Source organism: Aureococcus anophagefferens (assembly GCF_000186865.1).
Source record: "Aureococcus anophagefferens unplaced genomic scaffold AURANscaffold_1, whole genome shotgun sequence".
Classification (NCBI taxonomy): Eukaryota; class Pelagophyceae; order Pelagomonadales; family Pelagomonadaceae; genus Aureococcus; species Aureococcus anophagefferens.
This window is the reverse complement of record NW_008705561.1, coordinates 2,943,551-2,959,951: the sequence shown is the minus strand read 5'-3', so window position 1 is coordinate 2,959,951 and position 16,401 is coordinate 2,943,551. Positions and strand designations below refer to the sequence as shown.

The 16,401-nt window shown below is 74.0% G+C and overlaps 2 protein-coding genes across 2 annotated transcripts in view; both read right to left on the bottom strand.

The window, feature by feature from the left end:
- Positions 1–10,244, bottom strand: part of AURANDRAFT_60904 (hypothetical protein) — a gene marked incomplete at both ends in the record, with an annotated part of 10,793 nt that extends 549 nt beyond the window's left edge. Inside the window, 5 exons of the mRNA XM_009034207.1 lie at positions 54–1,808; positions 2,470–3,504; positions 4,738–6,364; positions 6,784–9,279; positions 9,412–10,244. Of these exons, the coding sequence (XP_009032455.1) occupies positions 54–1,808; positions 2,470–3,504; positions 4,738–6,364; positions 6,784–9,279; positions 9,412–10,244 (7,746 nt within the window). The remainder of the gene's footprint in view (positions 1–53; positions 1,809–2,469; positions 3,505–4,737; positions 6,365–6,783; positions 9,280–9,411) is intronic.
- Positions 10,245–13,561: 3,317 nt separating this feature from the next.
- The window catches only part of AURANDRAFT_60903 (hypothetical protein), a gene marked incomplete at both ends in the record, with an annotated part of 4,685 nt that continues 1,845 nt past the window's right edge, over positions 13,562–16,401 (bottom strand). The window contains one exon of the mRNA XM_009034206.1: positions 13,562–16,009. Within this exon, the coding sequence (XP_009032454.1) occupies positions 13,562–16,009 (2,448 nt within the window). The remainder of the gene's footprint in view (positions 16,010–16,401) is intronic.

The window sequence follows — 16,401 nt, the reverse complement described above, 5'->3', positions numbered from 1 at the left end:
CCCGCGAGGTCGATGGACTCGTCCATGGCCGGGCTCGCGGCGATCGGGCCGACCGGGCGCGCCTTCGCCGCCTCCGGGGCCGGCGCCGCCGCGGACTTGGCCGGGAGCGGCGTCTCCGGCGGGATCCACACGCTCTGCGGCGCCGCCGTCCGCGCCTTGCGCTTCGGCGGCGGCGGCGGCGGCTGCGCGGGCCGCGCCGTCCGCGACGCGCGGCGCGCGCGGCCCGCGGCGCGCTTCGCCTCGGCCGCCGCGACGGCCGGCGACGGCACGCGCGGCGACGACGCGGGCCGCGGCGCCGGCGCGTCGGCGACGGTCCGCTCCGCGTCGGACGCGGCCTCCGTCCGCTCCGAGAGCGTCTCGAAGGCCTCGGGGACGCGGCCGCGGCGCCACGCGCGCTGCACCGTCGCCGCGGCGCGCTCACCGTCCGCCGCGCGGCGCCGCGCGAGGCGCACGGCGTCGCGGAGGCTCGTCCGCGGCGACGCGGCGCCCCGCGGCGACGGCGCGCCCCGGGGCGACGGCGCCGCGGCCGCGGGCGCCGCCGCGGCCGCGTAGGCTTCCTCGGCGGGCACGTCGATGCTGACGTCGAGCGCCGCGGCCGGCGCCGCGGCCCTCGGCCGCGGCCGGCGCCGCGGGGCCGCGCGCTCGCGGTCTTCGCGCGCCGGCGGCGCCTCGGGCGGCGGGCGCCGCGCCGGCGGCGCCTCCGACGGCGGGCGCCGCGCCGGCGGGACCGCGCGCGGCGCCGGCGGAGGCGGCCGCGGCTCGTCGCGCGGCGGCGGCGGCTCCTCGCGCGGCGGCGACGGCTCGTCGCGCGGCGGCGACGGCTCGTCGCGCGGCGGCGACGGCTCCTCGCGCGGCGGCGACGGCTCCTCGCGCGGCGGCGACGGCTCTTCCGGCGGCTCGTCGTGCGCCGGCTCGTCGCGCGGCGCGGGCTCCTCGCGCGCCGCGGGCTCGTCGCGCGGCGCGGGCTTCGCGGGCCTCCGGTCGCGGACGGGCGTCGTCTCCGGCGAGTGGGCCGGGGGCGAGTCGGCCCAGGACACGGACCGCGGCCGGTGGGGCGTGAGCTCCGGCGACGAGCAGGGCGACGAGCACGTGTCGCTGTCGGCCCAGGACACGGACCGCCGCGCGCGCCGCGGCGTCTCGTCTACGGGCTCCGGCGCGCGGACGGGCGTCTCCGCGGGCCGCGGCGGCGTCCCGTCCGCCGTCCCCGGCGCCGCCTCGGCCGCGAGCCGCGCGGGGAACGCCGGCGGCGCCGCGCGCCTCGTCCGCCGCGGCGTGCGCGGGCGGCGCCGGCGCGACGCCGCCGCGCGCGCGGCCGCCTGGAACCGGCGGACGCCGCGCGCGAGCGCCGCTCGCGTCGACCGCGGGTCCTGGAGCGCGAGCGCCGCCGCGAGGCGCACGCGCCGGTGCGTCGGCAGGGCGTCGCCGAACAAGTCGCAGGCCGTGCCGTAGGAGAGGCGCTCGTCGCCGCCGACGTTCCGGACGATGGCGACGACGCGGTCGAGCTCCGCGGGCTCGGCGCCGCGCGCGAAGGTCCGCGCGGCCGCGGCGACGGCGGCGACGCACCAGGCGCCGCGGGCGCCCGGCGGCAGCGACGCGCCGCGGGCGACGGCGCGCTCGACGGCGCGGCGCACGCATTTGACCGCGACGAGCCGCGCGGCGACGTCCGCGCCGCCGAGGCCGAGGCACGGCAGCGACGCGAGCCACTGCTCGACGGCGCTCTTCTCGTAGGTCGCGCCGTCGTCGAGGAAGATGACGGGCTCGACGAAGAGCTCGCCGGTCATCGGGCAGCAGAGCTCGCCGCAGACGGCCTCGAGCGCCATGGCGTTAAACCGTTGCGCGCGGGGCAGCCCCGGTCGCGGTCGTCGAGCGCGCGCGACGCGCGCGCGCGTCGCGTCGCGGTGCCGGATGGAGCGCCGGGTGCGACGGCGACGCGACTGCGACGCGCGCGACGGGATGCCGGGCAGCACGCTAGCACGTTGGCGCCGAGGGACGGTTCATCGGCCCCGTTTATGTTCGCTCAGCTGCAAGTTCAGTGCAACACGCCGCCGATCTTGACGCGCCAACGGTTTGAAAACGAACGAAGTCAGCAGGCGAGTGCATTCCTTGAAGCGACATGGCTTATGGCACGATCACCTACGCGGCGCCCAGCGCGGTCGTGACGATTATGAGAGAATTCCGGCGGTAAGACAATGGCACATCGTCACCGACACGTTTGGTAGGTGACGCCCGAGTACTGCACGATGACGTCACGGCGGACGATGGCACGTCCGTCATGCTCAAAGGCTGGGGGACTTTCGCCAAGAGGGGCTTACTATGAGGTGAAGGATAACATGGTCGCAAACGTCAAAAAGGTCTAGCGACCGTGGTCCGCCGCCCAGCCGATCGCGCGCGCGCGTGCGCGGCCTTTTCCTCTCGAGGGACGGACGGGTGTGGTCTAGCGCCGCGCGCGGGGCGCGCTCGTCATGACACCTTAGCGCGCTCCCGCCTGGGGCACGCCGCGACGCGCCCGTCGGCGCCGAGGCACTTGACGGGGTCGGCGTGGGTCGACTGGAAGTTGCGGTGGCGGCACGCGGCGTCCGCGTCCGCGGGCGCGTCGCGCGGGTCGCCGTGGGCCCGGAGGTAGGCCGCGGCGTCGGCGTCGGGCCGCCACTTCCCCCGGAAGCCCGCGCCGTTGCGGAGGGCGACGGTCGAGTAGCAGCAGACGCCGCGGCGCACTCTCGCGCGCTCGTCCGGGAAGAAGTCGCCGCCCGCGTCCGCGAAGCGCCAGCGCCAGAGCGACGTGTTGAAGAGCGCCTCCTCGACGGCGTCGAGGTCGCGGCCGGCGCAGGCGTCGGGCCGCCGCGGCGGGAGGCCGTGGAGCGCGTCCGTCCGCGCCTTGGACGCCTGGACGCCGCAGCACCGTCTCAAAATCTGCCAGTGGCCGAGGTACTCGCGCAGGAGCGCGAAGCGCGCCGGCGCCACGGCGGGGAAGAGCGGCGCGTAGGCGTCGAGCGCCGCGAGGCCGCCGCGCTCGAGCGTCTCGTAGCGCTGCACGGCCGCGAGCCGCATGGCGGGAGGCAGCGGCCCCGCGGCCGCGAGCTGGGCCCGCGCGGACCCGGCGCGGACGGAGACGAAGAGGAGCGACGCGGGCACGGCGTAGCCGGCCGGCGCCGGCGCCGGCGCCGCGCGGCCCCACCGCGGCGCCCGCGGATCGCAGCCGTCGACGCACGTCCGCCCGACGCCGTTGAGCCGGTGCGTCTTCACGACGACGACGTCGTCGCCGGCGGTTTCGCCGCGCCGCAGCGTCGCGAGGGACGCCGCCGTGACGTCGCCGGCGAAGCGGCAGGCCACGCGCCGCCGGGAGGACGTGCCGAGGCCGTGGGCGAGGTGGGCCAGGAGGCAGACGGCCATGAACTGGAACGTCGACGCGGAGCGCACGTCGCCGTACTGCACGAAGGTGGCGTAGGCGCTCGCGTTCGCCGGCGGCGCCGCGAGGCCGTCGTCGTCCATCAGGCGGTGTTTGGGCTGCCCATGCGTCTCGGTTGAACTTTAGTTGACCTTCAACACGAGAAGGCAATTCGAAGCGCATGGGCTTGAATTCTGCCGCTGAATCCCGGGCGCCCCTGCGCAATCACCGTCGTCGCTTGAATTCGTGAAGAACCACAACCCTGCGTAATCAACCGTCGTCTTATGGACCTGGACGCCCTCGCGTACGAGGAAGAAGCGTTGACCGACATCGTGCTCGCCGAGGAGGCGGCCCTCATCGACCATGACATCGAACTTGCCGAAAGTCGCCTCGTCCTCGCCACGGCGCGTCTCGCGCATGCGAAAGCGGCTCTTGCTCGCGCTGCTCGCGACAAGCGCGTGCGCGAGGCAGCGGCAACGGGTGCTGATCACGTCGCCGCCGGCGTACGCCGAGCGCCTCGCGGCGAAGCTGGCGCGACTCGATGACGTGGACGTGCGCCGCGGCGCGACGATCGCCACGAGCCACTTGGAGGGCGCGGACCTCGCGGCGCTCGGCGCGGCGCTGCGCGGGCCGGTCGATATCGTGGCGTTCACGTCGCGCCGCGGCGTCGAGGCGGCGCTCGCCGCGGCCCCCGAGCGCGTCCGGGCGTTGCCGTGCTACGCGCTCGGCGCGGACCGCGAGGCGCTCGACGCCGCGGGCGTCGGCGACGTCGTGTCGCCGGAGGACCCGTCGCCGAAGGGGCTCGTCGCGGCGCTCGCGGCGCGCGTGCCTCCGGAAGCGCGCGCGGCGACGGTCGTCTGCGCGCCCGTGCCGCGCGTCGTCCCGCCGCTCGTCGAGCCGCCCGTCGTCCCCGAGTTCTGCGACGCGCTGGCCGCCGCGGGCTTTCGCGTCGCGCGCGTCGACGCCTACGAGACGCGGGCGACGGCCGACGGCGTCGCCGCGGGCGCGATCCGCGCGGGGACCGTCGACGTCGTCGCCGTGACGAGCACGGCGGAGATCGACGCCCTGGCGGCGGCCTGCGACCTCGACGCGTTCGCGGGCGTCGACGTCGTCGCCCACGGGCCGGTGACGGCGCTCGGGATCCGCCGGGCCGGGCTCGGCGTGGCGGAGACGAACCTGGACTCGTCGTCCTTCGACGGCCTCGTCGACGCCGTCGCCCGCGTCTGCCGCCGGCGCGACCGGCGCGCGAGGGTCGCCGCGTTGGCCGCGCGCGCCTGGTTCGTCCAGTGGCTCCTGGGGCAGGTCGCCGCGGGCGCGACGCCGGACGGGTAACCCGGCAAAAAACGTTACACGCGGTGCCTCGCCTCCCCCGCGATGCTGCCGACGGCCTCGAAGGTGAAGTCGCCCGCGAGCCAGTGGCTCCGCGGCGCCCGGAGCTCGAAGACGACGCGCGCCGCGACCTCGTCGTAGACGAGCACGACGGAGTCCTGGCCGAAGGCCGCGTCGCGCGCGTTGTCGTGGAGGTTGCCGAAGGCGACGAGCACGTAGCCCGGCGTCGCCAGCGGCACGACGCGGCCGCCGTCGGGGTTGTAGGCGTCCGCCGCCGCGAAACCGTCCTCGCCGAAGCCCTCGGGCAGCTCCACCTCCCAGGCGAGCGCCGCCGTCATCGAGTCGAAGTCGAGGTCGTAGGCGACCGCGCGCGACCAGCACTGGACGAAGACGTGGTCCCGTTGCTTCGCGCAGCCCGGCCGCGCCGTGCCGTCGTCGACGGCGTAGAGGCGGTTTCCGTCCGCCGAGAGCACGGGCGCGTGCGGCGCGTAGAAGGCCTCGGCATCGTCGGCGAACGTGAAGTTCGACGCGACGCCGCCCGAGCCGCCGTGGGGCGCCGCGAGGGTCCACGCGAGCCCGCCGTTTGCGTCGAAGAGCGCGACGGCGTTGAAGTTGCGGACGGACACGAGCACGCCGCCGGCCGCGGTCTCGTAGACGCCGTCCGCGTGCATCCAGTAGGGCACGTGGCGGCTGAGCTCGCCGCCGTCGCAGGTGAGGTCGTTCTCCTCGAAGATCGTCGCCGGCTCGTAGTCGCGCGTCGCGCCCGCGGGGAAGGTCGACGCGAGGTCGACGACCGTCGCGACGGCGTCATTGCCGGGGACCCAGCGGACGACGCGGTCGACGCGCGCGGCCCTCGTCGCGGCCTTCTGGACGACGACGCCGGACTCGTAGAGCTCGACGCGGCTCTCGACCGTGAGTATCGACTCCTCCTTCAGGGCGACGGACGGCGCGACGAGGTGGGACAGGCTTCTATAATTCTTCGGCTCGCCGACGCACGCCTCGGCGAAGACGCCGCCGGCGAGGCCGCCCGACGGCGCGAAGACCTCGAGGCGGGAAGTGAGGGACCGCCCGTCCCGAAAGACGCTCTGCGACGCGCACTCGGGCTGCGCGCCCGCCATCGCGGGCACGGAGCTGACGACGAAGCGGTGGTCCTCGAGCTTCGCGAACGCGCACAACGCGTTCTTCGCGAGGCCCCAGACCACGTACCCCTCGGCGTCCACCGCGACGAGGCCGCGCCAGCCGTCGGACGCCACGTCCCCGACGGTCGCGCCCATGAGCACGAGCTCGAGGGCCGACGCGTTGCCGTCGACTTTCGTCGCGAAGCGGTCGGTGCCGTCGAACGTCGCGCCGCCGCGGAACGCCGGCGCGACGAGCGTGGACGACGCGCGGATGTCGCGCGCGCCGCGCAGCGCCGTCGCCTCGACGCGGTAGGCGGCGCGCGCGCGGAGCCGGAAGAGGTGGCCGGAGAGCGACCCGGCCGCGTCCGCCGTCGCGTTCAGTGGGCGGCTCCGCAGCGCGGCCGGCGCGCCTTTGCGCCGGTAGACGAAGGTCAGCTCGTAGGTCGCGCCCGGCTCGGCGCCGGAGAGCGCCGCGGCGCAGACGAGCTCGGCCGCGGGCGACTCGCAGTCGAAGGTGAGCGCGTTGGTGCCGCTGGCGAGGGCCGCCCGGGGCAGCCCGTCGATGCGCGCGCAGAAAACGAGCAGCGTGCACACGCACGCGGCGGCGAGCGCGGCGCGCGGCCGCCGCGACGTGGCCGCGGCCGCCGACGGGTCTTCCACAATGGGGGCTTCCATCGAAGCACGGGGCTCTTCACCAGGGTGACGACGCCAGCAAAAAACGGCAAGAAGCCAGCAAACTTGCTCAAACATCTACCTCAAGTGGCGGCCAAGAGCGCGGCCGGCGGGAGGTGGTCCGTCGGGTAGCCGTCCTTGGCGACGCCGGGCTCGAAGACGCGCTCCCCGGGGAGGGGCGCCGCCTCCTCGTCGCCGTCGATGCCGCGCCAGGCCATCGGCCACTCGCGCATGTAGAGCGGCGAGCGGATCCTCTCGAAGCCCTGGAACGCGGCCCACCGGTCCGGCGCCGTGAAGTAGGAGTCGGCGTCCCGGAAGCCGCCGTAGCCCCGGAGGCGGTGGATGAAGGACGTGAAGGTCGAGAACCAGGAGCCCGTGAACGTCGCGCCCTGCGAGGCGACGAGCACGTCGACGAAGCCGAGCTCGTTGCCGTTCAGCTCCAGCAGCCGCTCCGCGAGGTCCCGCGGCGGCCAGGGCGCGCCGTCGGGCCGCCGGCCGCCGTCTTGCCGGCTCGACCCGTAGGCCAGGAGCTCGCTCAGGAGCACCACGGGCCGCCCGGCCGCGCGCACGGGGTCGAAGAACGACGCGTTCTTCTCGTCCGTCGCCAAAAAAAGCGCCTGGCCGGGCCGCGCGACGCGCAGGAGCACGTCCCGCAAACCCACGGCCCCGAGCTGGGCGTTCGTCTCCTTGAACTGGAACTCGTTGCGCCGCGCGTGCGCGGACGCGAACGCGCCGCCGTAGGCCGACCTCAGCCACGCGACGACGCCCGCGGCCGCGCAGGTCACGCGGGGCTCGTCGAGGCGCACGACGTCCCGCACGAGGCGCTTGTAGAAGTTGGCCACGGCCGGGTCCGCGTGGACGACGTAGGCGTACCAGGGGGCCAGCAATCTTCCCATGCGCGCGGGCTCCAATTGCGGTCCCCCCTGGCCGACCTTCTTGTCGCGCCACTTGTCGTGCTCGTGCGTCGCGACGCCGGAGCTCCGCACGTGGAGCACGGCGGACTCGGCGTCGCCCCAGAGGGCGTCGCCGTCGACGCGGCTCCGCTCGACGCCGGGCGCGATGGACGTGCGGACGGCGCAGAAGTCGTCGAGCCTTTCGTCGACGAAGCCGTCGCCGCGGAGGCGCCGCGCCCTTGCCTCCCCGAAGACGACGCACTGCTGGCCCACGTCCGGGATGTGGTCCGGCAGGCCGAAGGCGTCCTCGAGCCAGAAGTAGGCCGGGAAGCACGAGTCGGGCGCCAGATGCGTCGGCGTGCAGCCGTCGGCGTAGTCGACGACCCGCGCGTCCTCGGGCGGCCAGGCGACGGGCGACCCGCCGTCGTCGCGCCGCGCGGGCCTTCGGAGCCGCCCCGCGGCGTGGAGCGCCGGGAGCGCGTCTTTGAAGAAGGCCGCCGCGGTGATCACCAAATCGTCGACGTCGAGGAGCGCCGGGAGGAAGTCGTCGAAGCCGAAGACGCAGTTCCGCTTGCAGTTCGTCAGCAGGTAGTAGGTCTGGGGCGGCGGCAGCACGAGCGTGCGCCCCGTGGACCGCGCCAGCACGAGCACGTTCTCGAAGGAGAGGCGCACGTTGTTCCAGCCGCCGAGGTCCGGCACGAACGTCAAGAAGCGGTCGCCGGCGAGGCGCGGCACGGCCTCCGGGTCCCGGAGCAGGCGCGCATCCGCGGCGCCCGACCCGGGCGCACGCCAGTAGCGCATGGATTGTGGTAAAACGCAGGCCTCGAGCTTCGGCGCCAACAACCCCTCCGGCACGGCGTCCGTCGGGTAGCCCTCCGCCGGGTCGATTTCGTCGAAGACGCGCTCGCCGGGATAGGGCGCCGCGTCGCCGTCGGAGTCGATATTCCGCCAGGCCGCGGGCCACTCGCGCATGTAGAGCGGCGTCCGCGGCGCCTCAAAGCCCTGGAACGCGGCCCAGCGGCCCGCGGCGCTAAAGAAGGAGCTGTTGTCCGCGTAGCCCCGGTAGCCCCGGACGCGGTGGATGAAGCCCGTGAACGTCGAGAACCAGGCCCCCGTGAAGGTGCGCCCCTCGGCCGCGATCAGCGCGTCGACGACGCCGACCTCCGCGCGCTTGACGGCTTTGAGCGCGTCGAGGACCTTCTTGTCCGGCCAGTGCGTCGCGCGCTTCGGCCGCGTCCCGCCGAGGGCCGCCCGCACGAGCGGCGCCAGCGTGAAGACGGCGTGGCCCGCGCGCTCCAGCGGCGCGGCGACGGCGCCGGTGTCGTCGTCCGTGGCCACGAAGACGGGCTCGCGCGGCGCCAGCGCGCGGGACACGACGGCCCAGTCCGCGCGGCCCTCGGCGTACTGGAAGTCCGTCGACCGCACGTGGACCGACGAGAACGTGCCCCCGCGCTTTCGCACGCCCCGCAGCCAGCGGACGACGCGCAGCGCCGCGCACGTCGCGCGCTCCGAGGGCCGGACCAAGTCGCGGACGAGACGCTTGTAGAAGTTCGCCGTCGCCGCGTCGCCGTGGACGACGTAGGCGCAGGGCGGCGCGAGGAGGCGGCCCAGGGCGTTCTGCTCGATGGGCTTGACGGCCTCGCCGCGCAGCGCCGCCGCGCGGTTCGCGCGCACGGCCGCCGCGTGGTGCGTCGCGGCGCCCGACGACCGGACGTGCAACACGGCGTCCGGGCCGCCGAAGAGCGCGTCGCCGTCGATGCGCGCCCGCGGGGTGCCGTCGACGGCCGTCCGCGGCCCGCAGGCCGCGGCGAGGCGCGCCTCCGGCGGATCGCCGAAGGCGAGGCACTCGCGGCCGACGTTCGGCGCGAAGCCGTTCCCGAACCTGGGCGGGTGATTCAACGTCGCTTCAACGTGAGCGTTCCGCGCGCGCGCGTTTCAAAGGAAAACATCCACGCTTCGAGAACTCTCCGAGGGATGATCGCTCGTCGAAAAATCAGCCGAAACGAGTGGGAACCGGCCGAGATAGGAGCCTTTGAAGTTGGGAATTTCGCGCCCTTTTCGTGCCCCGTCGCCGAACGCGTCCTCGAGCCAATCGTAGAAGCCGAAGCAGCTGTCCGGCGCCTTGCGCGTCGGGTGGCAGCCGCGCACAAAGGCCGTCGCGTTCGCCGGCGGCGGGCCGGGCGCACCGCCGCCGCGCGCCGCGGGCCGCGCGTAGCGGCCCTCGCGCCGCAGCCGCGGCACCGCGTCCTCGACGAAGGCCGCGGCCGCGATGACGGCCGCGCGGTCCGGGCTGCCGACGAGCGCGGGCAGCAGGTCCTCGAGGCCCAGGCGCTCGCTCGCGTCGAGGAGGTAGTAGGTCTGGGGCGGCGGCAGGACCAGAATCCGGCCCGACGACCGCGCGATGACCAGCGCGTTCTCGAGCCCGAGGCGCACGTTGTTCCAGCCGCCGAGGTCCGGCACGAAGGTGAGGTAGCGCGGTGCTTCGGGCGCCGTCGCCGGCGGCACGCGGCCCGACGCGACGAGCGCCGCGTCGCCCGGGAGGCCGCCGGCCCAGTAGCGGACGCGCGCCGCGTCGCACGGCGGGCCCTCGGGCGGCGGCGCGCCGGCGACGAGGGGCGGCCGGTCGTCCTCGTCGTCGTCGAGCGCCGCGGACGACGCGGCGACCGCCGCCGGCGGCGCGTCGCCGCCCTCGGACGCCGCGACGGCGTCCGACGCCTCGCGCGCCGCGAGCCAGGGGCCGGCGTCGCCGGCGGCGCGTGGTTTCGAGATCGCCGCCACGTGCGACTCGAAGGCGACGAACGCGACGAGCGCGGCGAGAACAAGCACGAACACCACGGCTTTGTACATCGTTTTTTTCAGGGTATATACAACAATCGTTGGGCTGCCATCATGCGCTTTGCGAGGGGCAGCTTTGGCGCGCGAAGCCAACGTTTGCTTCTTGCGTACACGATGGTCTACAGGGGCTGCCTGGCGCGGCACGCTCGGTGGCCTCCGCCGGTCCCGGCGCGGCGCCTCCTTTCGACGTTCAGAGTAGCGCAATACAATGTCCTTGCGAAGCGCTACGCGGCGAACACGGAGCCCTGGTTCCTCTACGGCGCTTTGCAGGGCTCCGAGGACCCGAGAGCTGTGGCAATTGCAAAAAAACACAGCGCGCGCGACGAGGCCGGGAACTTCCTGCACGCCGGGTGGCCGAACTACGTCCGGGGCATCCTCACCGACGACGAGGTGCGCCGCGTCGAGGACATCGACCGCCGGCACTTTCCGTTCGAGGTCCGCGGGCCCAAGCTCGTGGAGACGATCCGGCGCCTCGACGCGGGGCTGCTCTCGCTCGTCGAGGTCGACGAGTACGACGCGTTCTGGCGGCCCGCGCTCGAGGCCCAGGGCTACGGGAGCCTCTTCTTCAAGCGGCCGCGGTCGAGCTCGCCGGACGGCTGCTGCGTCGCGTGGCGAAGGGACGACTGGAGCCTCGAGGCGCACCGGGGCATCCACTACGACGACGACGGCTGCCGGACGCGCGACCGCGGCGCGCTGCTCTGTCTGCTCCGCTACGAACCCTCGGGCGACCGCTGCCTCTTCATCTCGACGCATCTGGCGAGGAACCCGGAGAGCCGGGAGCAGCACGCGGTGCGGCTCTGCCAGGTGGCCCAGCTCATGGACGAGCTCCAGCGCTTTCGCCGTCGACTTCCGCGTCGACCGGCGTCCTGTGGTCGTGACGAACTTCGAGAGATTTGGGGTGGGGGGAAAATCGTCACCGTCGTGCTCGGTAGGCGTCGACCCCCTCGAGGCGACGATCGTCGGCGGCGACTGGAACTCCGAGTCGCTCGAGGAGATCCGCGCCGTCGCGCAGGCGACGTGCCGCCTGGAGGCGGCGCCCGTGCACCCGCTCCTGTTTTTCTCCGTCGACGTGCCCACGCGGAGCACGTCGTCGACGTTGCTCAGGCGAAATAGGATCGCGTCGACCAGCGTCCCGTGGCCGTGACGAGTCTCGAGAGATTTGGGGTGGGGGGAAAATCGTCACCGTCGTGCTCGGTAGGACTACATCATGCACTCCGAAGCGGCGCTGCGCCTCGTCGCCGTGCCCGACGCGCCGCGCGCGGCCGGCTGCATCCCCGACGAGCAGCACCCCTCCGACCACGTGCCCATCGCCGCCGAGTTCGAATTCCGGTCGCGGGAGGGCCGGCGTCGCCACATCGCGGACCGCTTCGTCCGCGGCGCGCTCCGCGGCGACTTCTCGAAGCCCCTCCAGGCGCCGGGCATCGCCGCGGCCTTCGAGGCCATCGGCGCGCCGACGCCGCGCGAGGCCGCGGACCGCGCTTCGGGCCTCCTCGGCGACGGCGAGCGCGAGGCCTTCGAGGCGCTCTTCGAGCGCGGCCGCGAACTCACGGCGGAGGACTTCGCGGAGGCCTACGGAAGGCGATACCTCTTGGAGGCCCCCTTCCGGGAGTCGATGGCCTGCGCCTTCGCCTTCTTCGACGTCGACGGCGACGGCGCGATCCAGCCCGGGGAGCTGCGGGACACGCTCAAGCGCATCCGGCCGGGCATCTCCGACGCCACGGTCGACGACATCCTCGAGCGCGCGGACAGCGACCACAACGGCGAGATCAGCCCGGACGAGTTCGGCGCCGCGCTCCTCCGCGCCTACTCGGCGAGCCTCCGGCGGTGTAATAGCGGTTAGTTGGAACGTCTCTGGACGGACATATGGATGTCGCCGATGTCGCCAAGAATCGCCACTGTACAGCTGTGCGTGCGGGCACTTGGTCGCAGCGCAAGCGCTCAAGAGGCGGGGTAAGTGAGGACGCTCGACATCGTAAATCGTCGGCGATGGCGCGAGAAATCACCCTCCGTTCGGGTCAATGCGTCGTCTTCACTGGCGACCAGGTGTTGGGCGGCGCCGAGGACGATGTGACTTTTACTGCTTCCTCCCAGAGCGAGGACGTCGTCATCGACAAGTTCTACATGATCCGCGACGGGGGCTACTTGAAAGTCGGGCATGCCAAAGACAGCGTTAAGGGGTTCTTTCGTCATGGTGGCCAACAGGGCCGCTTCAAAGCTTACACGACGCACACGCCGGGTCTCGAGGTCGTCGGGCTCGTCGTCGTTTGTGGGCCGTGGCAAGTTGGCCGTTCGGATCCTAAAAAAGATAAGCAGCAAAACAAGGGCAAGGCACCGGGGAAAATGGGAGTCGACAACGTGCTCAAGAATTTGCCTCGTCTCCAAGAAATTCGCGTCAAGGAATTCAAATCCGCGTTCGGTAAGGAGAAGATCGATATAGAAACTGAGTGGTTCGCCATCGAGTCGCATGGCATCAAATCGGAACTCTTCAGCGAGTTCTTCGACGTCCTCGACTCTGCGTTTGAGAAGGTGTCCTTCCCGCGTCTTGATCCTGAAGCCTCAGTGCCCCGACGGACGTTCTCGTAGGCGGCCGTGGCTGCGGCGGACCGCGTCTCGGCGGCCGCGCACGAATTTTTGAAGTCGAGTTCTGTCGCGCGGCGGGACGAGTGGCAAAAGGCGCTTTGGCGCGACGCGGCGGCGAGCGGCCCCCCAGAGGCCGCGGCGTTTAAAGGGGCCGTCGCGGTCTTGATCGCCGCGCGCGAGGCGGCGGTTAACGCGCAGAATGCGGTGAACGCGGCAAAAACTGCGGATGAGAACTTGATTTCCCGTGCCACGTCGCTGGCGGCGAAGGCAACGGAGGAGGCGACGGCGGCGGCAGAAAAGGAGGCGGCAGCTCTTGAGGACATGGCGACGGCCGTGGGTCATGCCGAGCGAGCGTCGCGATGTGCCGAGGATGCGCATGAAAGCGCCAAGGCCTTGGTCACGATGCTGAAGAGTAAGCGGCATGTGACGTCGGCACGCGAAGCTGCCAAGGCTTCGGAAAATCTTTCCAAGTACGCGGTGGCGGCAGCGAAGAAGGCGGAGGAGGTGGCGCGCGACTCGGCACGGGCCGCTGAGCTGCGTGGGGCCGAGACCAAATACCTTGATGACTTCGTCAAGTCCACACAAAACATCGCCGACATCAAGGCCTGGGAAGCCGCGCTAGTTTCGCGGCCCAGGAGCTTGTGCTCCGCTCTCTCGGACTGCTTCTTGCGGCGGCCGACTCGGAGAATCTCGACTTCTTCTTAGGTCTTCCCGCTCCCACCAGCGATGGGACATACTAAACTAGCTCTCTAACGTGCTGCAACCGCGCTGATCCCCGTGAGCGCCAGGCAGACGAGGTCGGCCCGCGAGACGCCGCCGAGGTCGACGTCGCCGAGCCGGTCGAGGCTCTCGAGGACGACGCGGGCGCAGGTGCGCCGCAGGAGGGGCAGGTCGAACGTCGCGGCGACGTCGAGGCAGCGCACGGCGAGGTCGACGTCCGGAATCCGCGGCCCGAACTTGTCCCGGGCTCCGTGCTCCGTCTCGAGGCCGGCGACCCATCGCGCGAGGAGCGCCGCGGCCTCGTCCCGGAGACCCGCGCAGCAAAAGAGGTCGGCGGCTCTGACAAGTTTGAGGAGCGCGGCCGGGCCCAGCTGGGGCACCGGGCCCCAGCCGTAGGCGTACTGCAGGGCCTGCTTGAGCGACACGGCGTCGACGCCGACGTCGACGGCGTCGCCCGCCCCGAAGCGCAGCAGGCCGCCGACGAAGGGTAGGCACTCCGCGAGGATCGGCGCGTGCGCGCGGCCGACGACGTCGCCGCGGCTCGACACGGGAATGCCGTGCCGCCTCGCGTGCCTCCACAGGTCCTGGAGGAGGGGCGACCCGTGAGAGCACGGCCGCTTCCCGAGCTTCGCCGCCCCGACGCCCCGGGCGACGAGGCGCGCCCACGCGACGTAGGCGAGGTCCTCGCGCTCGCGGCCGAGGCGCCGCGCGAGCGACAGCAGTTCGAGGAGCGCGGCGTCGCCGTATTTGCACGGCCGCGCGTGGATCTGATCCGCGTTGACGACGTCGACGCCGTCGACGGCGTCCGTGTACGCGTACTCGCGCGCGGCGACCGCGGCCTCGCGGCCGACGCCGCGCCAGGGGCCGCCCATGGACCGCGCCTCGAGCACGAAGGCGTGCGCCGGCAGGTCCGCGCCGCCGTCGAGCTCGACGTCGACGTCGCCGTCGCCGGCGTCCGTGGCCGCGAGGAGCGCGGCCATGGTCGCCCGGAGGTCGCGCGCGCTCCCGCTCAGGACGCCGTCGGCCGACAGCCGATCCCACTCGACCTCGGCCGCGTCGGCGCCCGCGAGGACCGCGCGGACGTCGACGGGCGCGCCGAGGCCCACGAAGAGCGCGGCCGCTCGCGCGCGGCCGCAGCGGAGCGCGTGCTGCAGCGGCGTCCGCGACGACGCCGGGCAGAGCGGCGTCGCGAAGAAGGACGCGCCCCCGGCCCGCGGGCGGGCCGCGCGCTTCGCGAGGGCCGCGCGCGCGAGGACCTCGACGGTCGGCGCGGGGCCGTCGCCCTCGGGCAGGAGCGAGAGCGCGAGGAAGAGCGGCGTCCGCTGGCGGCCGTTCGCGCGGAAGACGTCCGCGCCGCGGTCGACCAAAACGCGCACCGCTTCGTCGCGGCCCGCGCGCGCGGCCGCCGTGAGGGCCGTGTCCATGTCGCCGCCGCGCTCGCGCGCGTCGAGGTCGACGCGGCCGCTCGCCGCGAGCGCGTCCACGGTCGCGGCGTCGCCGGACCGCACGGCCTCCTGGAGCGGCAGCGGCCCCGCGGGGCTCTCCTCGGCCCTGGCGAAGGGCCGCAGCGAGCCGTCGCAGAGCGCGACCGCGAGGGCCGCGTCGCCCTCGGCCGCGGCGACGGCGAGCGGCGACCGGCCCCGCGCGTCCGGTACCGCGGGCGACGCGCCGGCCTCGATCAGCGCGTCGACGACCTCGAGGCCCGCGTCGCCGTCTAAACGCGCGCGCCGCGCCTCGACGGCGACGCGGAGCGCCGTCCAGCCCCCGGCCTTCTCGCGCGCGTCGAGGAGCCGCCAGCGGCGCGCGCCTCGCGGCGGATGGCGGCTCAGGAGCCGCGCGACGTCCGCGGCGTCGTCGTCCGGCGGGCCCGCGCAGCAGCGGTGGAGCGGCGTCTCGTTGCGGCGGTCGCGCGCGAAAACGTCCGCGCCGGCGCCGAGCAGCGCGGCGACGCACTCGGCGCAGCGCGCGCCCGCCGCCGCGTGCAGCGCCGTCGCGCCGTCGACGGTCGCGCCGACGGCGCCGCCGCGCGGCGCCCGGAGCAGCGCGCGGAGGACGCGCGCGTCGCCGCGGCGCGCGGCGGCGACGAAGAGCGCCGCGCGCGGCGGCCGGCGCCGCGCCGCGATCGCCGCCGCGTCGCCGCGCGACACGGCGGCCTCGAGGTCCGCGGAGCCGAGCGAGGACACGGACGTCGCCGACGAGTCGGAGGAGTAGTCCGGCGCCGGCGGCGGCGCCGGCGGCGGCGTCCGCCGTTCCTCCGCGGCCATGCCCCGCCGCTCCGCCTCGGCGCGGCGCCGCTCGGCCTCGGCGCGGCGCCAGTCCGCCTCCTCGCGCCGCCAGCGCTCCCGGCCCGCGGCGAGGCGCCGGCCCGACGGGCGCACGGTCCGGCACGCGGGCGCCTCGGGCGCCGCCGCGGCCGGCGCCGGCGCCGGCCGCAGCGGCGGCGCGTCGCGCGCGGGCCACGCCGGGAGCGGCGCGTCCTGGGCGGCCGCCGGCGGAGCCGCGCCCTTCGGCTTCCGCCGGTGCCTGCGCCGTGTCTCCGGCTCCGGCGCCGCGTCCTGGGCGCGGGGCTTGCGCCGGCTCCTGCGCCGCGGCTCCTCGGGCTCGGCGGCGCTCGGTGGCGGCTTTCGCCTCGTGCGCGCGCGCCGCTTCTGCGCAGGCGCTGGCGGCAATGATGCCGCCGGCACGAAGGCGACCGCCTCCGGGTTCATGAGGTCAGCGCAAGCTGCGACACATCGGCTCTCCCAAAACTGCTCTGTTGCACAGATCTTGCACTACACCATCTCAAACGTTGCCCTCACCAGTCGTCGTCGTCCGCCGCGTCATCCTTGGGCTTGAAGTCGAAGAGGACCTGGGGCTCGCCGTCGTCCTT